Here is a 25,642-nt window from a genome sequence, read left to right on the forward strand (position 1 = left end):
CCAGTATGTGTCCAGTCTACACTCCGCAATCACAGGGAGAATTTACAGAATATTAAGGAGTTCAAGTAATATGAATGTTTTCGTATTTTGCGCATTCAACCTTCTTTCTGATCCACCTGCGTCAGCCCGCCAAATCCTATCCCTTTTGGACCAAAGTTTTTGGCATAACAAACTGGAGAGAGAAAAGAAACAGTTATTACTGTGATTATCTATGACACCAAAGCTGGGTTCACACATAGCGACAACGACGTCGCTGTTACGTCACCATTTTCTGTGACCTTGTAAGTCGCTGTTATGATCGCTGTTTAGCTGTCAAACACAGCGACGCAGCAGCGATCATAACGACACGCATCGCTGTGCTACATGTGCAGAGAGCAGGGAGCCGCGCACACTGCTTAGCGCTGGCTCCCTGCACTCCTAGCTACAGTACACATCGGGTTAATTACCCGATGCGTACTGCAGCTACATGTGCAGGGAGCCGGCACTGACTAAGGTAAAAATCGGGTAACCAGGGAAAGGTCTTCCCTTGGTTTACCCGATGTTTACCGTGGTTACACCTTACCGCAGCTGCCAGACGCTGGCTCCTGCTCGCTGCTCGCTTCATTTCGACGCTCTCTCGCTGTCACACACAGTGATGTGTGCGTCACAGCAGGAGAGCGACGACCAAAAAAATGAAGCTGGACATTCAGCAACGACCGGCGACCTCACAGCAGGGGCCAGCTCGTTGCTGGATACCACACACAGTGACGGGACGTCGCTGCAACGTCACAGAAAATGGTGATGTAGCAGCAACGTTGTCGTGACACCACCCCAAGTGTGAGCGTCTTAAATAAATAAAATAAATCTTTATTTTTTATGTAGCGCTAACCTATTTGCAGAACTTTACATACATCAGGAACCCTGTCCCCATTGGGGCTCACAATCCAAATTCCTTATCTGTAGGTCTTATACTGAGCGGAGCTCTGGGACTGCATTCAGTCAGGGCATGCTGGGAGTTGTAGTTTTCACAACTCGAGCCATGGTTGCAGGCTGCTGCCCTTCAGGGTGAAGTATCCAGTGTGAAAACAGCAAGATTTCTTGCATTTTTCTTTAACATAGAAATTTGGGAAGAATAATAAAAAAAAAAAATTGGATTTTAGTTTAAAACAAATTCAGCTGTGATTTTACCATGGAGGCGTTCATTCATTGAGAAATCATTTTAAAAGGAATTATAATGGAACAGCCCTGCGAGGATGCTCCATCCATATAGACATCATCATGGAACTACATTCATGGCGACAAATTCCTGGTTCTCCCATTGTTTGTAAGGTTAGTGATCAGCAAGTACGACCATGCTCGGGTCTCATTAGGAGCAGCTGGACGCTTGGATGGGTGTAACTCGAGTACCCGAGTGTAATGGAAGTCAATGGAGAATTCGTACATTCTTCTGGGAAATCTTCCAGACAAATGCTCGAGTTTCCCATTGACTTCCATTATACCCTTGCTTTCGAGTCACGCCCATCCAAATATTAATTGCTTGTTAAGAGTACCGAGCATCCGAGCATGGTAGTGCCCGCTCATCACTAGTTACGAGTACAGAGCACCTGAGCATGGTAGTGCCCGCTCATCACTAGTTACGAGTACTGAGCACCCGAGCATGGTAGTGCCCGCTCATCACTAGTTACGAGTACAGAGCACCCGAGCATGGTAGTGCCCGCTCATCACTAGTTACGAGTACTGAGCACCCGAGCATGGTAGTGCCCGCTCATCACTAGTTACCAGTACTGAGCACCCGAGCATGGTAGTGTCCGCTCATCACTAGTTATGAGTACTGAGCACCTGAGCATGGTAGTGCCCGCTCATCACTAGTTACGAGTACTGAGCACCTGAGCATGGTAGTGTCCGCTCATCACTAGTTACGAGTACAGAGCACCTGAGCATGGTAGTGTCCGCTCATCACTAGTTACCAGTACAGAGCACCCGAGCATGGTAGTGCCCGCTCATCACTAGTTACCAGTACTGAGCACCCGAGCATGGTAGTGCCCGCTCATCACTAGTTACCAGTACTGAGCACCCGAGCATGGTAGTGTCCGCTCATCACTAGTTATGAGTACTGAGCACCTGAGCATGGTAGTGCCCGCTCATCACTAGTTACGAGTACTGAGCACCTGAGCATGGTAGTGCCCGCTCATCACTAGTTACAAGCACTGAGCACCTGAGCATGGTAGTGCCCGCTCATCACTAGTTACAAGCACTGAGCACCTGAGCATGGTAGTGCCCGCTCATCACTAGTTACAAGCACTGAGCACCCGAGCATGGTAGTGTCCGCTCATCACTAGTTACGAGTACAGAGCACCTGAGCATGGTAGTGTCCGCTCATCACTAGTTACGAGTACAGAGCACCTGAGCATGGTAGTGCCTGCTCATCACTAGTTACGAGTACAGAGCACCCGAGCATGGTAGTGTCCGCTCATCACTAGTTATGAGTACTGAGCACCTGAGCATGGTAGTGCCCGCTCATCACTAGTTACGAGTACTGAGCACCTGAGCATGGTAGTGTCCGCTCATCACTAGTTACGAGTACAGAGCACCTGAGCATGGTAGTGTCCGCTCATCACTAGTTACGAGTACAGAGCACCTGAGCATGGTAGTGTCCGCTCATCACTAGTTACGAGTACAGAGCACCTGAGCATGGTAGTGCCCGCTCATCACTAGTTACGAGTACTGAGCACCTGAGCATGGTAGTGTCCGCTCATCACTAGTTACGAGTACAGAGCACCTGAGCATGGTAGTGTCCGCTCATCACTAGTTACGAGTACAGAGCACCTGAGCATGGTAGTGCCTGCTCATCACTAGTTACGAGTACAGAGCACCCGAGCATGGTAGTGCCCGCTCATCACTAGTTACCAGTACCAAGCACCCGAGCATGGTAGTTACGAGTACAGACCACCCGAGCATGGTAGTGCCCGCTCATCACTAGTTACCAGTACCAAGCACCCGAGCATGGTAGTTACGAGTACAGACCACCCGAGCATGGTAGTGCCCGCTCATCACTATTGATGGTCCACCAAATGGACCCCACCTCCTCCTCCCTGTCGCTCATTAAAGAACTAGTAGTAAAACATCAGAAGTCCTTACTGACCTTTACAGTAAATGTCTCCGTCCTTCTCGGTGACGGTGGTGGAGTCCAGACTCTTCCCGCACAGTGCACACCGGAAACAGCTTTTATGCCAGGGCTGCAGAGAAAGAAGAGCTCAACATGTAGCCATTTTGGGACTTAAAAGGTCCTAAATTTATAGATATTTATGGCTACGCACTTGGAAGGTAAACTGACTTACGGTATCCATTTTGCTCTGCACCTCTGAGCAATAAGCATTTTGGGTCAGAATTAAAAATAGGCGTTTCCCCCATGGGTAAATAGTTATTTTAGGAATCCCCCCAACGCCCCCCCTCCCCCCAGGCCCAGGATTATTATTATTACTATTATTACACGGGCGTATGACAATAAAGGGGGTCCTGATTTTTCGCCCTATAACCCTCCCCCGACACTCACCATTCCACCACCCAATATTCTCTCGGCAGCATACACTGATTTTCCACATCTGGGACATTTTTCCGTGGCTCCAAATTTCTGTGCGAACTTGGAAGAGTGCGTGGTAGTGGGCGAGCCGCGGGATGGATGAGTCCTGTAAATGCACCTGGAATTAGCCGCAGGGTCATCATCTAACAAGTTATCCCATTTTTAGCTCCTAATCCTCATCTGTGAGAAATTTCCAGTTTAGACTCAGAGTTGGACGGATCAGTTTGCAGGAGCCCAGTCCAGCAGACTCGGCAGTACTCACAGCAAGCAGAGATTTTGAAAATTGCATACTATACATAACATGCTTTATTATTGGGGTCATTTTACTTACTCAGCAACTTCAATCCCAAATCTCTCTCCGGTGTCGGTGCTCAGACAGCCGGCACCCTGTCCGTAGCCGTATCCTTTGGGGCCATACTTTCTCCCGTAACAAGACTTGCAATAGATTTCAGATTCATGTGCAGCAACTGTGGTGCTGTCCAGAGCCTTCCTGCAGACCACTGCAACACAAAGCACGCGGATCGTGCACCGCGCAAAGATAAAGATTCAGGCACTTGTCATCCTCAATCCCTAACTGGCAAAACTGCTGGGAACAAGAGGATCTGCTGCCAATATATGAAAAATAATAGCCGGTCCAACTGTCCCAAATCTTAGGGCTTAAACACCAGGTTCGGCTGCTCTCTAGTGCTTCAACATCAATCTAATGTGGATCTCACACTTATGAATCTGGGAAAGAATTAAAGGAATTATCAATACATACATTACATTACTGATCCTGAGTTACCTCCTGTATTATACTCCAGAGCTGCACTCACTATTCTGCTGGGGCAGTCACTGTGTACATACATTACATTACTTAGGGTACTTTCACACTTGCATTCAGCAGAGTCCGTCACTATGGAGAATAGCGCAGTCCGTTAACGCACTGCGCTATTCTCCATAGACTTGTATGGACGACGCACTGTAACGCAAGTGTCAGCGTTGCATCCGCTGGACGACGCAGCATCGGACGGAAGGAACGCTGCATGTAACGTTTTTTTGAGCGACGGAAACCTTTATTTTTCACTGCGCATGCGCGCTTTTTTTTTTTTTAATCACAGAAACTTTATTTTGTTTCTTGGTGGCCGAACGTTCAGCTGATCGCCCGGCCGCCGGCATGTGAGAGCGCTCAGCTGAGCGCCCGGCCGCCGGCATGTGAGAGCGATCAGCTGAGCGCCCGGCCGCCGGCATGTGAGAGCGCTCAGCTGAGCGCCCGGCCGCCGGCATGTGAGAGCGCTCAGCTGAGCGCCCGGCCGCCGGCATGTGAGAGCGCTCAGCTGAGCGCCCGGCCGCCGGCATGTGAGAGCGCTCAGCTGAGCACCCGGCCACCGGCTATTGAGAGCGATCAGCTGAGCACCCGGCCGCCGGCATGTGAGAGCGATCAGCTGAGCGCCCAGCCGCCGGCTATTGAGAGCGATCAGCTGAGCGCCCGGCCGCCGGCTATTGAGAGCGATCAGTTGAGCGCCCGGCCGCTGGGTGATAAGCTGATCGTTCACTATAGTCTTCTGCCGGTAAAACTGAAAAGAAAAAAAAAAAATTTAAAAAAAGCTTTCCATTGTTTTGTACGATCCGTAGCATCCGTTGCGTCACACAACGCAATGCTACGGAAGCCGTCCAACGCAAGTGTGAAAGTAGCCTTATCCTGTACTGATCCTGAGTTACCTTCAGTATTATAGTCCAGAGCTGCACTCACTATTCTGCTGGTGGAGTCACTGTGTACATACATTGCATTACTTATCCTGTACTGATTCTGAGTTACATCCTGTATTACACTCCAGAGCTGCACTCACTATTCTGTTTCTTACTATATAAAATAGTGAACAAGCTTCTTTTCAGGCACTCCTAATAGCTTAGCTTCTATAATTGCAGGGGCTATATAGTTTTCATGTACAATAAGGAGAACATTTTTCAAAATTAAAATCACTATAGCAAGCTCTATGCAGATACTGAACAATCAGTGAGTGCACAGAGATTTTAGCTCTGAAGCCTAGAAATGCAGCTCTGTAGTGTTGTACTTGTTTGTTATTTGTACCCCATTCACTTGTAAAGCGCCAGGGAAGAAATGAGGCAATAATAATAACAGAACTGGACATTTACAGTAAATTTACCAGATCTAAAAAACAAATAACTATTATTTACATTGATATTTGGGGGATGATCCTTGATGACCTAGGGTGGCTCAGTGGTTAGCACTGCAGCCTTGCAATGCTGGGGTCCTGGGTTCAAATCCCACCAAGGACACCATCTGCAAGGAGTTTGTATGTTCTCCCCGTGTTTGCGTGGGCTTCTGCCGGGTTCTCTGGTTTCCTCCCACACTCCAAAGACATACAGATAGGGACTTTAGATTGTGAGCCCCAATGGGGACAGTGTTGCCAATGTATGTAAAGCGCTGCAGAATATGTTAGCGCTATATAAAAATAATGATTTGATTTTTTCTTTTATGTAAAAGGACCTTTCCTCACTCGAACTATTGGCCACTAAACATGACTTTGCGCTGTCTGTTATGAGCTTTCCCTGCAGTGACTTTGACCTTCTATTGTCCTTGCACTGAGCAGTGAACGCTACATGAGACCCAATATAAAAATGACAATAAGCTCTGGGTCTCGCAGTCCGGCCTCAGCTGATAATCTCACAATCCAGAAACAAAGCGCTCCGGAGATAATGTCCAGAGTCCGCTGTTATTTCTGTCCTCACAACCACTGTCACATATCTGGTGACAAACATATCAAAGCTCAGCCAGATTTGCAAATCCTGGGGCAGGAGGTATAAAGTTCTGACAGATAATCCCTGGGAATTCTTGGAAAAGTCTGGAAGAATTATATTTGATAGATGGGGAGAAATCTGATTGTAGTCATATTGTCAGAACTGCTCTGGGAATTGTTACATTGCACCCACGACCCCCACAAGAGACACTCAATTGATGGAGGAAGCCAAAAGCGCAGGACCTTATAAACCATGGAAAAGTGTTAAAGGGACTCTGCCAGCACAAAATGACTGTTCAAACCAAGCACAGGCGCTCGGTGCATTAGGGCGGAGCCAAACATTGAAGTGCACCTTCCCAGCTGCTTGTATTCCCTCTACCTATTTTGGTTCTGTGTAATGGGTTAAAAGGACTCTGCCAGCACAAAATGACTGTTCAAACCAAGCACAAGCGCTCGGGGCATTAGGGCGGAGCCAGGGCTGTATTTTGCCTTCGTGCTGCCCTAGGCACTTTAAGTGGTCGCGCCCCTTAGTGACAACGTTTCGCACTCGACATCTGTTTAAGGCAGATCTACTCTGTAAAACACTTTAAAAAGTATCAATGAGAAATGAAGAGCACTAACCCCCCCCCCCCCCCATGGGGATCACCACGGGCACATCAAAACATAGCATGAGTATAAAATATTCCCACCACACCGTCCCCACTTATATACTGTGACTGTCACACTGCCCCTAATAAACTACACACTGCCCTCCCTTATAAATTATACCCACCACACCTTCCTCAATTATGAAATATGATCTGCACATTGTCCTCACATCATGCTGCCCCCTCCTCACAATGTTCCATGCATGCTGCCCCCTCCTCACAGTGTCCCATGCATGCGGCCCCCTCCTCACAGTGTCCCATGCATGCTGCCCCCTCCTCACAGTGTCCCATGCATGCTGCCCCCTCCTCACAGTGTCCCATGCATGCTGCCCCCTCCTCACAGTGTCCCATGCATGCTACCCCCTCCTCACAGGGTCCCATGCATGCTGCCCCCTCCTCACAGGGTCCCATGCATGCTGCCCCCTCCTCACAGGGTCCCATGCATGCTGCCCCCTCCTCACAGTGTCCCATGCATGCTGCCCCCTCCTCACAGGGTCCCATGCATGCTGCCCCCTCCTCACAGTGTCCCATGCATGCTGCTCCCTCCTCACAGTGTCCCATGCATGCTGCTCCCTCCTCACAGTGTCCCATGCATGCTGCTCCATCCTCACAGTGTCCCATGCATGCTGCTCCCTCCTCACAATGTCCCATGCATGCTGCTCCATCCTCACAATGTCCCATGCATGCTGCCCCCTCCTCACAGGGTCCCATGCATGCTGCCCCCTCCTCACAGGGTCCCATGCATGCTGCCCCCTCCTCACAGTGTCCCATGCATGCTGCCCCCTCCTCACAGGGTCCCATGCATGCTGCCCCCTCCTCACAGTGTCCCATGCATGCTGCTCCCTCCTCACAGTGTCCCATGCATGCTGCTCCCTCCTCACAGTGTCCCATGCATGCTGCTCCATCCTCACAGTGTCCCATGCATGCTGCTCCCTCCTCACAATGTCCCATGCATGCTGCTCCATCCTCACAATGTCCCATGCATGCTGCCCCCTCCTCACAGGGTCCCATGCATGCTGCCCCCTCCTCACAGGGTCCCATGCATGCTGCCCCCTCCTCACAGTGTCCCATGCATGCTGCTCCCTCCTCACAGTGTCCCATGCATGCTGCTCCCTCCTGACAATGTCCCATGCATGCTGCCCACTCCTCACAATGTCCCATGCATGCTGCTCCATCCTCACAATGTCCCATGCATGCTGCCCCCTCCTCACAGTGTCCCATGCATGCTGCCCCCTCCTCACAGTGTCCCATGCATGCTGCCCCCTCCTCACAGTGTCCCATGCATGCTGCCCCCTCCTCACAGGGTCCCATGCATGCTGCCCCCTCCTCACAGTGTCCCATGCATGCTGCCCCCTCCTCACAGTGTCCCATGCATGCTGATCCCTCCTCACAATGTCCCATGCATACTGCTCCCTCCTCACAGTGTCCCATGCATGCTGCCCCCTCCTCACAGTGTCCCATGCATGCTGCCCCCTCCTCACAGGGTCCCATGCATGCTGCCCCCTCCTCACAGGGTCCCATGCATGCTGCCCCCTCCTCACAGTGTCCCATGCATGCTGATCCCTCCTCACAATGTCCCATGCATACTGTCCCCTCCTCACAGTGTCCCATGCATGCTGCCCCCTCCTCACAGTGTCCCATGCATGCTGCCCCCTCCTCACAGGGTCCCATGCATGCTGCCCCCTCCTCACAGTGTCCCATGCATGCTGCCCCCTCCTCACAGTGTCCCATGCATGCTGCCCCCTCCTCACAGTGTCCCATGCATGCTGCCCCCTCCTCACAGGGTCCCATGCATACTGCCCCCTCCTCACAGGGTCCCATGCATACTGCCCCCTCCTCACAGGGTCCCATGCATACTGCCCCCTCCTCACAGTGTCCCATGCATGCTGCCCCCTCCTCACAGTGTCCCATGCATGCTGCCCCCTCCTCACAGTGTCCCATGCATGCTGCTCCCTCCTCACAGTGTCCCATGCATGCTGCTCCATCCTCACAATGTCCCATGCATGCTGCTCCATCCTCACAGTGTCCCATGCATGCTGCCCCCTCCTCACAGTGTCCCATGCATGCTGCCCCCTCCTCACAGGGTCCCATGCATGCTGCCCCCTCCTCACAGGGTCCCATGCATGCTGCCCCCTCCTCACAGTGTCCCATGCATGCTGCTCCCTCCTCACAGTGTCCCATGCATGCTGCTCCCTCCTCACAGTGTCCCATGCATGCTGCTCCATCCTCACAGTGTCCCATGCATGCTGCTCCCTCCTCACAGGGTCCCATGCATGCTGCTCCATCCTCACAATGTCCCATGCATGCTGCTCCATCCTCACAATGTCCCATGCATGCTGCCCCCTCCTCACAGGGTCCCATGCATGCTGCCCCCTCCTCACAGGGTCCCATGCATGCTGCCCCCTCCTCACAGTGTCCCATGCATGCTGCTCCCTCCTCACAGTGTCCCATGCATGCTGCTCCCTCCTGACAATGTCCCATGCATGCTGCCCACTCCTCACAATGTCCCATGCATGCTGCTCCATCCTCACAATGTCCCATGCATGCTGCCCCCTCCTCACAGTGTCCCATGCATGCTGCCCCCTCCTCACAGTGTCCCATGCATGCTGCCCCCTCCTCACAGTGTCCCATGCATGCTGCCCCCTCCTCACAGGGTCCCATGCATGCTGCCCCCTCCTCACAGTGTCCCATGCATGCTGCCCCCTCCTCACAGTGTCCCATGCATGCTGATCCCTCCTCACAATGTCCCATGCATACTGCCCCCTCCTCACAGTGTCCCATGCATGCTGCCCCCTCCTCACAGTGTCCCATGCATGCTGCCCCCTCCTCACAGGGTCCCATGCATGCTGCCCCCTCCTCACAGGGTCCCATGCATGCTGCCCCCTCCTCACAGTGTCCCATGCATGCTGATCCCTCCTCACAATGTCCCATGCATACTGTCCCCTCCTCACAGTGTCCCATGCATGCTGCCCCCTCCTCAGTGTCCCATGCATGCTGCCCCCTCCTCACAGGGTCCCATGCATGCTGCCCCCTCCTCACAGTGTCCCATGCATGCTGCCCCCTCCTCACAGTGTCCCATGCATGCTGCCCCCTCCTCACAGTGTCCCATGCATGCTGCCCCCTCCTCACAGGGTCCCATGCATACTGCCCCCTCCTCACAGGGTCCCATGCATACTGCCCCCTCCTCACAGTGTCCCATGCATGCTGCCCCCTCCTCACAGTGTCCCATGCATGCTGCCCCCTCCTCACAGTGTCCCATGCATGCTGCCCCTCCTCACAGTGTCCCATGCATGCAGCCCCCTCCTCACAGTGTCCCATGCATGCTGATTCCTCCTCACAATGTCCCATGCATGCTGCCCACTCCTCACAATGTCCCATGCATGCTGCCCACTCCTCACAATGTCCCATGCATGCTGCCCCCTCCTCACAGTGTCCCATGCATGCTGCCCCCTCCTCACAGGGTCCCATGCATGCTGCCCCCTCCTCACAGTGTCCCATGCATGCTGCCCACTCCTCAGAATGTCCCATGCATGCTGCCCCCTCCTCACAGGGTCCCATGCATGCTGCCCCCTCCTCACAGTGTCCCATGCATGCTGCCCACTCCTCACAATGTCCCATGCATGCTGCCCCCTCCTCACAGTGTCCCATGCATGCTGCCCCCTCCTCACAGTGTCCCATGCATGCTGCCCCCTCCTCACAGGGTCCCATGCATGCTGCCCCCTCCTCACAGTGTCCCATGCATGCTGCCCCCTCCTCACAGGGTCCCATGCATGCTGCCCCTCCTCACAGTGTCCCATGCATGCTGCCTCCTCCTCACAGTGTCACATGCATGCTGCCCCCTCCTCACAGTGTCACATGCATGCTGCCCCTCCTCACAATGTCCCATGCATGCTGCCCCCTCCTCACAGTGTCCCATGCATGCTGCCCCCTCCTCACAGTGTCACATGCATGCTGCCCCCTCCTCACAGTGTCACATGCATGCTGCCCCTCCTCACAATGTCCCATGCATGCTGCCCCCTCCTCACAATGTCCCATGCATGCTGCCCCCTCCTCACAGTGTCCCATGCATGCTGCCCCTCTCCATGAGCTCCTAATGCTGCCTTCCTCTTTTCCATAATGACACCTCCATGCTGCCCCATTCATCATACTAAGACCACCACACTAGCGCTTATGCTGAGACCCCCCCACACACACTACCCCACTCTTGATATTGACTCCCCTACATTGCTCCACTCCATACTGATCCCACACATGCTGCCCCTTTTCCATAATGAGCTCCCAATGCTGCCCCCCTCTCATTCTGAGTCCTTACACTCCCCCCATCGATTTAGTCATTGCACTATCCCTCAACCCTTGTCCTCTGTCTCTAGCATTGTCCCCTCTCTCCCATTCCCCCAGCAGCAGCCTCACTCCCCCGCCTTCAGCAGCAGCCTCTCCCCCAGCATCAGCCTCTCTTCCCCAGCCCCCCCAGCATCAACCTCTCTCCCCCCAGCATCCCCCAGCATCAGCCTCTCTCACCCCAGCCTCCCCCAGCATCAGCCTCTCTCTCCCCCAGCATCAGCCTCTCTCTCCCCCAGCCTCCCCCAGCATGAGCCTCTCTCCCCCCAGCATCAGCCTCTCTCTCCCCCAGCATCAGCCTCTCTCTTCCCCAGCATCAGCCTCTCTCTCCCCCAGCATCAGCCTCTCTCTCCCCCCAGCCTCCCCCCTCAGCCTCAGCCTCTCTCTCCCCCCAGCCTCCCCCCCCAGCCTCAGCCTCTCTCTCCCCCCCCCAGCCTCAGCCTCACTCTCCCCCCAGCCTCAGCCTCACTCTCCCCCCAGCCTCAGCCTCACTCTCCCCCCAGCCTCCCCCCCCAGCCTCAGCCTCACTCTCCCCCCAGCATCCCCCCCAGCCTCACCCCCACTCTCCCCCCAGCCTCCCCCCCCAGCCTCAGCCTCACTCTCCCCCAGCCTGCCCCCCAGCCTCAGCCTCACTCTCCCCCCAGCCTCCCCCCCCAGCCTCAGCCTCTCTCCTCCCCAGCCTCCCTCCAGCCTCAGCCTCTCTCTCCCCCCAGCCTCCCCCCCAGCCTCAGCCTCTCTCTCCCCCCAGCCTCCCCCCCAGCCTCAGCCTCTCTCTCCCCCCAGCCTCCCCCCCAGCCTCAGCCTCTCTCTCCCCCCAGCCTCAGCCTCTCTCTCCCCCCAGCCTCAGCCTCTCTCTCCCCCCAGCCTCCCCCCCAGCCTCAGCCTCTCTCTCCCCCCAGCCTCAGCCTCTCTCTCCCCCTAGCCTCCCCCCCAGCCTCAGCCTCTCTCTCCCCCCAGCCTCAGCCTCTCTCTCCCCCCCAGCCTCAGCCTCTCTCTCCCCCCAGCCTCAGCCTCTCTCTCTTCCCAGCCTCCCCCCCAGCCTCAGCCTCTCTTTTCCCAGCCTCCCCCCCAGCCTCAGCTTCTCTTTTCCCAGCCTCCCCCCAGCCTCTCTCTTTTCCCAGCCTCCCCCCAGCCTCTCTCTTTTCCCAGCCTCCCCCCAGCCAAAAAGAGGCATCGCAACGATCATCAACTAACCTGTAAGGTGCCCATACATTCTAGGCTCTGCCTTACGCATACCTGCTCTGGTGCCTGCTGCCCTTCTCTGCTGATTATCCTCTTCTGGCTGGCTCCAGCTCCAGTCGCGTCCTCCTCCGCGGCGTGTGTCGTCTGCAGCATTGGACGCTGCAGCACGGGGCAGTGAGCTGACTGGCGCGCCCGCGCGCCTCTGACCCGGAAGTGCAGGCGTTGGAACTTCTGGGGTTAATCAGCTCACTATGCCTGGCGCCCTCCGTGTACTACAGCGAAGTGCAACGGAGGGAGGGGCGGGGGGCGGGGATGTAAAAAAAAAAAAATATATATATATATTTTTTTTTTTTTTTCTGCCAGAAAGTGCCACCCCCCCGCAACGTGCCGCCCTAGGCACGGGACCACGGGTGCCTAGTGGCAAATACGGCCCTGGGCGGAGCCAAACATTGAAGTGCACCTTCCCAGCTTCTTGTATTCCTTCTACCAATTTCGTTTCTGTTTGTGTAATGGGTTAAAAGGACTCTGCCAGCTCAAAATGACTGTTCAAACCAAGCACAGGCACTCAATGCATTAGGGCGGAGCCAAACATTTAAGTGCACTTTCCCAGCTGCTTGTATTCCCTCTACCAATTTCGTTTCTGTTTGTGTAATGGGTTAAAAGTACTCTGCCAGCACAAAATGACTGTTCAAACCAAGCATAGGCGCTCGGTGCATTAGGGCGGAGCCAAACATTGAAGTGCAAGTTCCCAACTGCTTGTATTCCCTCTACCTATGTCATTCATGCACGTGTAATTTTATGAGGGATGCATACCCTGGGGTCACTAATTTTGTGCTAGCACCCATTCAATTGGCTTCTTGTTATATACTTACTGCATATGAAGCATGGTTTGTGGAAGCTGCGCCCATTGCACTGGATCTCCTCTGCATGGTAAACCGTCTTCCCACACGCTCCACACTTGGCACCTCCACCCAGATTTGGCATTGTCCAAGAATACAAGTCTGGAATGATTACACAACATTGTCATATTTAATAAATAGTACGATTATGTGATCCATATCTAGACAAATCTATATCTGAGAAACAATCAGCAAGCAGGCTGGTTAGTGCTGATGGATGTTTATCGTTCAGTCAGTGTAACAATAAATAGAAATAATCTGATAAAAGTTTATAATAGTAATAAAACTATTGTTCAGATTTATTTTTGCTTCAGCCGTGAAAATTTGCGGATATGTAAAAGATATTATTAAAATCAAGGCTTATTGAAAATTAAAAAAAATAAATAAAAAACAATGAGTCAGGAATACTAATAATGTGGATACTTAAAGGAGTTTTCCAGTTTTATATTAAGAAAATACAATCAGTATATGAATGAAAACTTCTACAACGTTCTTAGGCTAAGACCCCACTTTGCGTCCTACTTGCAGTTCTAAACGCACGTTTTGGGCTTAATTGATTTGACCAAAGTTGCCTTTTTCAGAAATTTAGCGCTGAAAACTCATGCGTATTTACTGCGTTTAAGATGCGTTTTTAGCGCTTTTTACCTGCTTTTTCACCTGCGTTTTGACAGATGCGTTTTGAACATCAAGACACTGCTAAATAAAGATTAGTCAAACAATGAAAAAAGACAAAAAGCAAAAAATATATAATTTTTGAATTAATAAAGAAAATAGTTACCGTATATTTCTTGAAATTATAGCAGTTTTATAATATTTAATGCTAAAATACCAAGAAAATCATAATTTTTTTAATTTAATTTTCGGACTATGTGTGTGTGTAAAAGGGACATATGATTCCATTAATTTAATGTTAGAAAAGCATGCGTTTTGTTGGTCCAAAACACATGTTTTCTACACATAAAAAGCAGGTAAAACGCAGGAATTTGAAGAATGCAAGTAAAAATGCAGTTTTTCCTGCCAATACACTTTTTGGGGAGGGGCATTACAGAAAAATCTGCTGCAAATATACACAAAGTGTGCACAAGCCCTAAATTATAATGAGGTACGTCAGGTTTCCATTTGAGTGGAAAAATTAGTGCAGCCTGCTGGACTTTTTATTGCTGGAACCTGTAATGGAACCTTAAGGCTATGTGCGCACATTGCGTAAATTCATGCAGTTACGCTGCGCTTTGCAGCGCAGCGTAACTGCATGCGTCCTGCGCCCCCTGCACAGTGTATGGAGATTGTGCAGGGGCCGTGCGCACATGGCGTCTCAGAGCGCAGCGCTTCGGCTACTGCCGAAGCGCTGCGCAAAAAGAAGTGACATGTCACTTCTTCCGTGCGCTTTGCCGGCAGCTCCTGCTCTGTCTATGGCAGGAGCTGCAGGCAGAGCGCACGTTCTCGCCGGCACCATGCGCTTCAGAACGGAGATTTTCAGCTGCGCTCTGAAGCGCACCTTTTACGGTGCTGGGCTAGTACGCAACGTGCGCACATACCCTTAGGCTGTGTGCCCACGCTGCGTTTTTTTTTGTTGCAGATTTTATTGAATACAACAAGGAAAAATGCATCCCAGCAAAGTCTATGAGAATCCTGAAGTGCTGTGCACACACGTTGCAGATTTTGTTGCAGAAAAAAACCCACCAAATAATTGACTTGTTAATTGTTTCTGCATTTTTCCAAGTGTTTCCCTATCTCAATGCATAAAAAAAAACCATGAAAAAAAATGAATAAACGTGGCAAAAAAAATCTCATTTTTCCTACCAAGAGATAGTTTTATGTGCAAAAAAAAACCTGCAGCTTGGGCAGATTCCCTATATGCAAGTGTGAACAGAGCCTTAAACCAGATTGTTCACGGACAGAAAACAAATGTTTTATAAAGAAGCATAAACAGAAACATAACTTTCTATGTACACAGTGATTCATCTGCTTTCTATAAAACCTTTTCCATCATGAGATTGCAGTGAGTTTTATATACTGGTGCCATGCAAGTATGACCTTTATTATGGGGCAGAGTCAGGGATAATAAAGTGATAACTGGACAAAATCTGTAGCCTGGAAATATGCATCAATGGTACAAAAACAAAGAAATCTGCACCAAGTGTACAATTAATCAGCACAATTACTGGATGAAGGTGTCTAGTCTGTGCTAAACTTTTTATCAGAGCAACATTTGGTACAAATAGTGTCCAAATCCTTCGCAACATGCGCCTCTTCCAACGCCATTGAGAAATGAGCCTCTTTGTATCGTTACAGTTAGACACAATCATTATTTTAAGTCCCTAAAACAATACAACAATCTGATTAAAAAGAAAATATTTTAAGTCATAGATACTTTTGCAATATTTTATTACAGCAATGAGTTATATATTATATATATACACATATATATATATATATATATATATATATATATACATACATACATATATATATACATACATACACACTGCTCAAAAAAAATAATAAAGGGAACACTAAATTACCATCTTGTTGTTTAAGTGCTCCCTTTATTTTTTTGAGCAGTATATAAAATTTATATATATATATATATATATATATATATATATATATATATATATATATATATAATTGCCTTATTCTGTATGTCTGTCTTGTTCCAAAATGACGTCACGTCATTACAGTGACAACCGTCGCATTGGCCGCTCGGCTCGGGCCAGCCCCCCGCACGCATTGGCCGCTCGGGCACGCCCCCCGCACACATTGGGCACCTATACACCTCCCCCCCGGACTACTCCACCTATTATACTCCTCACCTCCAGGACTATGCCTCCTATTAGGCTCCTCTCCCCCCTGGACTACTCCTCCTATTAGGCTCCTCTCCCCCCAGGATTACTCCTCCTATTATACTCCTCTCTCCCCAGGACTACTCCTCCTATTAGGCTCCTCTCCCCCCAGGATTACTCCTCCTATTATACTCCTCTCTCCCCAGGACTACTCCTCCTATTAGGCTCCTCTCCCCCCAGGATTACTCCTCCTATTATACTCCTCTCCCCCCAGGACTACTCCTCCTATTAGGCTCCTCTCCCCCCAGGATTACTCCTCCTATTATACTCCTCTCTCCCCAAGACTACTCCTCCTATTATCCTCCTCTCTCCCCAGGACTACTCCTCCTATTATACTCCTCTCTCCCCAAGACTACTCCTCCTATTATCCTCCTCTCTCCCCAGGATTACTCCTCCTATTATACTCCTCTCTCCCCCCAGGACTACTCCTCCTATTATCCTCCTCTCCCCCCAGGACTACTCCTCCTATTATACTCCTCTCTCCACAGGACTACTCCTCCTATTATACTCCTCTCTTCACAGGACTACTCCTCCTATTATACTCCTCTCCCCCCAGGACTACTCCTCCTATTATACTCCTCTCTCCACAGGACTACTCCTCCTATTATACTCCTCTCTCCACAGGACTACTCCTCCTATTATACTCCTCTCTCCACAGGACTACTCCTCCTATTATACTCCTCTCTCCCCAGGACTACTCCTCCTATTAGGCTCCTCTCCCCCCAGGATTACTCCTCCTATTATACTCCTCTCCCCCCAGGACTACTCCTCCTATTAGGCTCCTCTCCCCCCAGGATTACTCCTCCTATTATACTCCTCTCTCCCCAAGACTACTCCTCCTATTATCCTCCTCTCCCCCCAGGACTACTCCTCCTATTATACTCCTCTCTCCACAGGACTACTCCTCCTATTATACTCCTCTCTCCACAGGTCTACTCCTCCTATTATCCTCCTCTCCCCCCAGGACTACTCCTCCTATTATACTCCTCTCTCCACAGGACTACTCCTCCTATTATACTCCTCTCCCCCCAGGACTACTCCTCCTATTATACTCCTCTCTCCACAGGACTACTCCTCCTATTATACTCCTCTCTCCACAGGACTACTCCTCCTATTATACTCCTCTCTCCACAGGACTACTTCTCCTATTATACTCTTCTCTCCCCAGGACTACTCCTCCTATTATACTCCTCTCTCCACAGGACTACTCCTCCTATTATCCTCCTCTCCCCCCAGGACTACTCCTCCTATTATACTCCTGTCCCCAGGACTACTCCTCCTATTATACTCTTCTCTCCCCAGGACTACTCCTCCTATTATACTCCTCTCTCCACAGGACTACTCCTCCTATTATACTCCTCTCTTCACAGGACTACTCCTCCTATTATACTCCTCTCTCCACAGGACTACTCCTCCTATTATACTCCTCTCTCCACAGGACTACTCCTCCTATTATACTCCTCTCCCCCCAGGACTACTCCTCCTATTATACTCCTGTCCCCAGGACTACTCCTCCTATTATACTCTTCTCTCCCCAGGACTACTCCTCCTATTATACTCCTCTCCCCCCAGGACTACTCCTCCTATTATACTCCTCTCTTCACAGGACTACTCCTCCTATTATCCTCCTCTCCCCCCAGGACTACTCCTCCTATTATACTCCTCTCTTCACAGGACTACTCCTCCTATTATACTCCTCTCCCCCCAGGACTACTCCTCCTATTATACTCCTCTCTCCACAGGACTACTCCTCCTATTATACTCCTCTCTCCACAGGACTACTCCTCCTATTATACTCCTCTCTCCACAGGACTACTTCTCCTATTATACTCTTCTCTCCCCAGGACTACTCCTCCTATTATACTCCTCTCTCCACAGGACTACTCCTCCTATTATCCTCCTCTCCCCCCAGGACTACTCCTCCTATTATACTCCTGTCCCCAGGACTACTCCTCCTATTATACTCTTCTCTCCCCAGGACTACTCCTCCTATTATACTCCTCTCTCCACAGGACTACTCCTCCTATTATACTCCTCTCTTCACAGGACTACTCCTCCTATTATACTCCTCTCTTCACAGGACTACTCCTCCTATTATACTCCTCTCCCCCCAGGACTACTCCTCCTATTATACTCCTCTCTCCACAGGACTACTCCTCCTATTATACTCCTCTCTCCACAGGACTACTCCTCCTATTATACTCCTCTCTCCACAGGACTACTCCTCCTATTATACTCCTCACCTCCAGGACTACTCCTCCTATTATACTCCTCTCTCCACAGGACTACTCCTCCTATTATACTCCTCTCCCCTTAGGACTACTCCTCCTATTATACTCCTCTCTCCCCAGGACTACTCCTCCTATTATACTCCTCTCTCCACAGGACTACTCCTCCTATTATACTCCTCTCTCCACAGGACTACTCCTCCTATTATACTCCTCTCCCCCCAGGACTACTCCTCCTATTATACTCCTCTCCCCCCAGGACTACTCCTCCTATTATACTCCTCTCCCCCCAGGACTACTCCTCCTATTATACTCCTCTCCCCCCAGGACTACTCCTCCTATTATCCTCCTCTCTCCCCAGGACTACTTCTCCTATTATACTCCTCTCTCCACAGGACTACTCCTCCTATTATACTCCTCTCTCCACAGGACTACTCCTCCTATTATACTCCTCTCTCCACAGGACTACTCCTCCTATTATACTCCTCACCTCCAGGACTACTCCTCCTATTATACTCCTCTCTCCACAGGACTACTCCTCCTATTATACTCCTCTCCCCTTAGGACTACTCCTCCTATTATACTCCTCTCTCCCCAGGACTACTCCTCCTATTATACTCCTCTCCCCTTAGGACTACTCCTCCTATTATACTCCTCTCTCCCCAGGACTACTTCTCCTATTATACTCCTCTCTCCACAGGACTACTCCTCCTATTATACTCCTCTCTCCACAGGACTACTTCTCCTATTATCCTCCTCTCTCCACAGGACTACTCCTCCTATTATACTCCTCACCTCCAGGACTACTCCTCCTATTATCCTCCTCTCTCCACAGGACTACTCCTCCTATTATACTCCTCACCTCCAGGACTACTCCTCCCATTATACTCCTCTCTCCCCAGGACTACTCCTCCTATTATACTCCTCTCCCCTTAGGACTACGCCTCCTATTATACTCCTCTCTCCCCAGGACTACTCCTCCTATTATACTCCTCTCTCCCCAGGACTATTACTCCTCCTATTATACTCCTCTCTCCCCAAGACTACTCCTCCTATTATCCTCCTCTCCCCCCAGGACTACTCCTCCTATTATACTCCTCTCTCCACAGGACTACTCCTCCTATTATACTCCTCTCTCCACAGGTCTACTCCTCCTATTATCCTCCTCTCCCCCCAGGACTACTCCTCCTATTATACTCCTCTCTCCACAGGACTACTCCTCCTATTATACTCCTCTCCCCCCAGGACTACTCCTCCTATTATACTCCTCTCTCCACAGGACTACTCCTCCTATTATACTCCTCTCTCCACAGGACTACTCCTCCTATTATACTCCTCTCTCCACAGGACTACTTCTCCTATTATACTCTTCTCTCCCCAGGACTACTCCTCCTATTATACTCCTCTCTCCACAGGACTACTCCTCCTATTATCCTCCTCTCCCCCCAGGACTACTCCTCCTATTATACTCCTGTCCCCAGGACTACTCCTCCTATTATACTCTTCTCTCCCCAGGACTACTCCTCCTATTATACTCCTCTCTCCACAGGACTACTCCTCCTATTATACTCCTCTCTTCACAGGACTACTCCTCCTATTATACTCCTCTCTCCACAGGACTACTCCTCCTATTATACTCCTCTCTCCACAGGACTACTCCTCCTATTATACTCCTCTCCCCCCAGGACTACTCCTCCTATTATACTCCTGTCCCCAGGACTACTCCTCCTATTATACTCTTCTCTCCCCAGGACTACTCCTCCTATTATACTCCTCTCCCCCCAGGACTACTCCTCCTATTATACTCCTCTCTTCACAGGACTACTCCTCCTATTATCCTCCTCTCCCCCCAGGACTACTCCTCCTATTATACTCCTCTCTTCACAGGACTACTCCTCCTATTATACTCCTCTCCCCCCAGGACTACTCCTCCTATTATACTCCTCTCTCCACAGGACTACTCCTCCTATTATACTCCTCTCTCCACAGGACTACTCCTCCTATTATACTCCTCTCTCCACAGGACTACTTCTCCTATTATACTCTTCTCTCCCCAGGACTACTCCTCCTATTATACTCCTCTCTCCACAGGACTACTCCTCCTATTATCCTCCTCTCCCCCCAGGACTACTCCTCCTATTATACTCCTGTCCCCAGGACTACTCCTCCTATTATACTCTTCTCTCCCCAGGACTACTCCTCCTATTATACTCCTCTCTCCACAGGACTACTCCTCCTATTATACTCCTCTCTTCACAGGACTACTCCTCCTATTATACTCCTCTCTTCACAGGACTACTCCTCCTATTATACTCCTCTCCCCCCAGGACTACTCCTCCTATTATACTCCTCTCTCCACAGGACTACTCCTCCTATTATACTCCTCTCTCCACAGGACTACTCCTCCTATTATACTCCTCTCTCCACAGGACTACTCCTCCTATTATACTCCTCACCTCCAGGACTACTCCTCCTATTATACTCCTCTCTCCACAGGACTACTCCTCCTATTATACTCCTCTCCCCTTAGGACTACTCCTCCTATTATACTCCTCTCTCCCCAGGACTACTCCTCCTATTATACTCCTCTCTCCACAGGACTACTCCTCCTATTATACTCCTCTCTCCACAGGACTACTCCTCCTATTATACTCCTCTCCCCCCAGGACTACTCCTCCTATTATACTCCTCTCCCCCCAGGACTACTCCTCCTATTATACTCCTCTCCCCCCAGGACTACTCCTCCTATTATACTCCTCTCCCCCCAGGACTACTCCTCCTATTATCCTCCTCTCTCCCCAGGACTACTTCTCCTATTATACTCCTCTCTCCACAGGACTACTCCTCCTATTATACTCCTCTCTCCACAGGACTACTCCTCCTATTATACTCCTCTCTCCACAGGACTACTCCTCCTATTATACTCCTCACCTCCAGGACTACTCCTCCTATTATACTCCTCTCTCCACAGGACTACTCCTCCTATTATACTCCTCTCCCCTTAGGACTACTCCTCCTATTATACTCCTCTCTCCCCAGGACTACTCCTCCTATTATACTCCTCTCCCCTTAGGACTACTCCTCCTATTATACTCCTCTCTCCCCAGGACTACTTCTCCTATTATACTCCTCTCTCCACAGGACTACTCCTCCTATTATACTCCTCTCTCCACAGGACTACTTCTCCTATTATCCTCCTCTCTCCACAGGACTACTCCTCCTATTATACTCCTCACCTCCAGGACTACTCCTCCTATTATCCTCCTCTCTCCACAGGACTACTCCTCCTATTATACTCCTCACCTCCAGGACTACTCCTCCCATTATACTCCTCTCTCCCCAGGACTACTCCTCCTATTATACTCCTCTCCCCTTAGGACTACGCCTCCTATTATACTCCTCTCTCCCCAGGACTACTCCTCCTATTATACTCCTCTCTCCCCAGGACTATTACTCCTCCTATTATACTCCTCTCTCCGCAGGACTACTCCTCCTATTATACTCCTCTCCCCTTAGGACTACGCCTCCTATTATACTCCTCTCTCCCCAGGACTACTCCTCCTATTATACTCCTCTCTCCCCAGGACTACTCCTCCTATTATACTCCTCTCTCCCCAGGACTACTCCTCCTATTATACTCCTCTCTCCCCAGGACTACTCCTCCTATTATACTCCTCTCTCCCCAGGACTACTCCTCCTATTATACTCCTCTCTCCCCAGGACTACTCCTCCTATTATACTCCTCACCTCCAGGACTACTCCTCCTATTATACTCCTCTCCCCCCAGGACTACTCCTCCAACACAGACACTGCACAAAACATACCTCCCCCCAAAACACACACACACCCACACAAACCGCGCAACAAACACACACACACAGCGCTCCACAAACCACACAACACACACACAACGCAACACCGCTCACACACCCCCACACCCAGAACATTTACAGCGCCCTACACAGACACTTGGCAACGACACACAACATCTATATATAATATTATATATAACCAAAATCATACATTAACTACACAATAAATTCTAGAATACCCGATGCGTTAGAATCGGGCCACCTTCTAGTGTAATAAATACATTATATATATATATATATATATATATATATATATGTATGCACACACACACACACACACACACACACACACACACACATATATATATATATACACACACACATACACATATATACATACACACACACGTGTATATGTATGTGTATATATTGCTCAAAAAAAAAATAAATAAAAGGGGGCACTTAAACAACAAGATGGTAATGTAGTGTTCCCTTTTTTTGAGCAGTATAAAATATATTTTATATATATATATATATATATATATATATATATATATATATAGCCATTAAGCATTGTCAATAGTTAAGTCTATGCAGATCTGCGTTCTTCCATGCACATCTTGCAGTCATCGATTATCACCCTATGTATATATATTACCAAGTAGGAAGTAATTGGAGGGTTGTATGTCTGAAGAATCATAATAAAACTATAAAGATACATTGTAGCGCATAGGAGCTGCGTACTCAAAACGGTAGGAGGATTTTTGTTATTATTTTAGCTGTACACAAAAGAGATGATACAAGAAGGGAAAAGGGGCAAAACAAAAGGTAATAATGCAGGTTGCTATAAGTGGGTGAATAGTCCAGAAATAAGTGCAAGAACTCCGATCCAATGTGTACAAGACAGGAGCACCATCTTCATAACACTCACCCGCTCCGCACAGGCGTCCTATGGAGATTTCTCAGGCACTGTAAGGTCTGGACAGATTCCTGGACCCTTTAAATTCCCCAGGACGATCTTTCCTGGGGTGATGATTGATGAAGAAGAACATGTCTGAAATCAGGCTTCCCAAAATAGCTGCTGATCAGTCCCTGGATCATATCCTAACACTGCGAGAGAGGGAGCTGGATAACAATGGCTTCTGGAATTTCAGTCTGGGGCAAAGATTTCCAGGAAAGGGGGGGCGCTCCGCACTCGCCCCCCCCCCCCCCCCCAACCACCCTGGCCAAAAAATACAAAGCTTCATGGGAATCCTTACAGTAGGGAAGGGGGGGGGGGACGACACACAGAACGTCAACTAGCAGGGAGACCCCGCCAAATACTTTGTAATGGTGCAGGACAAAAGTGAAGAGGGTGAAAGCTCATAACGATGGGGATTTAGAAAACGTTTAATAAAATTATTAATCAGTGTGTAATAGTGCGCCCCTCCGTGCCTCCACATGGTAACGATGTCCCCCTCCGTGCCTCCACATGGTAACGATGTCCCCCTCCGTGCCTCCACATGGTAACGATGTCCCCCTCCGTGCCTCCACATGGTAACGATGTCCCCCTCCGTGCCTCCACATGGTAACGATGTCCCCCTCCGTGCCTCCACATGGTAACGATGTCCCCCTCCTTGCCTCCACATGGTAACGATGTCCCCCTCCGTGCCTCCACATGGTAACGATGTCCCCCTCCGTGCCTCCACATGGTAACGATGTCCCCCTCCGTGCCTCCACATGGTAACGATGTCCCCCTCCGTGCCTCCACATGGTAACGATGTCCCCCTCCTTGCCTCCACATGGTAACGATGTCCCCCTCCTTGCCACCACATGGTAACGATGTCCCCCTCCTTGCCACCACATGGTAACGATGTCCCCCTCCTTGCCTCCACATGGTAACGATGTCCCCCTCCTTGCCACCACATGGTAACGATGTCCCCCTCCGTGCCTCCACATGGTAACGATGTCCCCCTCCTTGCCTCCACATGGTAACGATGTCCCCCTCCTTGCCTCCACATGGTAACGATGTCCCCCTCCTTGCCTCCACATGGTAACGATGTCCCCCTCCTTGCCTCCACATGGTAACGATGTCCCCCTCCTTGCCTCCACATGGTAACGATGTCCCCCTCCGTGCCTCCACATGGTAACGATGTCCCCCTCCTTGCCTCCACATGGTAACGATGTCCCCCTCCTTGCCTCCACATGGTAACGATGTCCCCCTCCGTGCCTCCACATGGTAACGATGTCCCCCTCCGTGCCTCCACATGGTAACGATGTCCCCCTCCGTGCCTCCACATGGTAACGATGTCCCCCTCCTTGCCTCCACATGGTAACGATGTCCCCCTCCTTGCCACCACATGGTAACGATGTCCCCCTCCTTGCCACCACATGGTAACGATGTCCCCCTCCTTGCCTCCACATGGTAACGATGTCCCCCTCCTTGCCACCACATGGTAACGATGTCCCCCTCCGTGCCTCCACATGGTAACGATGTCCCCCTCCTTGCCTCCACATGGTAACGATGTCCCCCTCCTTGCCTCCACATGGTAACGATGTCCCCCTCCTTGCCTCCACATGGTAACGATGTCCCCCTCCTTGCCTCCACATGGTAACGATGTCCCCCTCCGTGCCTCCACATGGTAACGATGTCCCCCTCCTTGCCACCACATGGTAACGATGTCCCCCTCCTTGCCTCCACATGGTAACGATGTCCCCCTCCTTGCCTCCACATGGTAACGATGTCCCCCTCCGTGCCTCCACATGGTAACGGTGCACCCCTCCGTGCCTCCACATGGTAACGGTGTCCCCCTCCTTGCCTCCACATAATAACGGTGTCCCCCGCTGTGTCTCCACATGGTAACGGTGTCCCCCGCTGTGTCTCCACATGGTAACGGTGCACCCCTCCTTGCCTCCACATAATAACGGTGTCCCCCTCCTTGCCTCCACATGGTAACGGTGTCCCCCGCTGTGTCTCCACATAGTAACGGTGCACCCCTCCGTGCCTCCACATAGTAACGGTGCACCCCTCCGTGCCTCCACATGGTAACGGTGCACCCCTCCGTGCCTCCACATGGTAACGGTGCACCCCTCCGTGCCTCCACATGGTAACGATGTCCCCCTCCGTGCCTCCACATGGTAACGATGTCCCCCTCCTTGCCACCACATGGTAACGATGTCCCCCTCCTTGCCACCACATGGTAACGATGTCCCCCTCCTTGCCTCCACATGGTAACGATGTCCCCCTCCTTGCCACCACATGGTAACGATGTCCCCCTCCTTGCCTCCACATGGTAACGATGTCCCCCTCCTTGCCTCCACATGGTAACGATGTCCCCCTCCTTGCCTCCACATGGTAACGATGTCCCCCTCCTTGCCTCCACATGGTAACGATGTCCCCCCTCCTTGCCTCCA

The 25,642-nt window shown here is 50.7% G+C and overlaps 1 protein-coding gene across 1 annotated transcript; it reads right to left on the bottom strand.

The window, feature by feature from the left end:
* On the bottom strand, positions 1 to 23,358 carry CSRP3 (cysteine and glycine rich protein 3). Its single transcript, XM_075332233.1, has 6 exons — positions 23,181 to 23,358; positions 13,340 to 13,468; positions 3,891 to 4,059; positions 3,533 to 3,665; positions 3,122 to 3,215; positions 1 to 172 (listed from the first exon to the last, which is right to left on the bottom strand). Exons 2-6 carry the CDS (start codon positions 13,449 to 13,451, stop codon positions 96 to 98), a joined length of 585 nt encoding a protein of 194 aa, XP_075188348.1. The 5' UTR covers positions 13,452 to 13,468; positions 23,181 to 23,358; the 3' UTR covers positions 1 to 95.
* Between the last annotated feature and the right edge of the window lie 2,284 nt (positions 23,359 to 25,642).

Source organism: Anomaloglossus baeobatrachus, unplaced genomic scaffold, assembly GCF_048569485.1.
Source record: "Anomaloglossus baeobatrachus isolate aAnoBae1 unplaced genomic scaffold, aAnoBae1.hap1 Scaffold_2599, whole genome shotgun sequence".
NCBI classification, from domain to species: Eukaryota; Metazoa; Chordata; class Amphibia; order Anura; family Aromobatidae; genus Anomaloglossus; species Anomaloglossus baeobatrachus.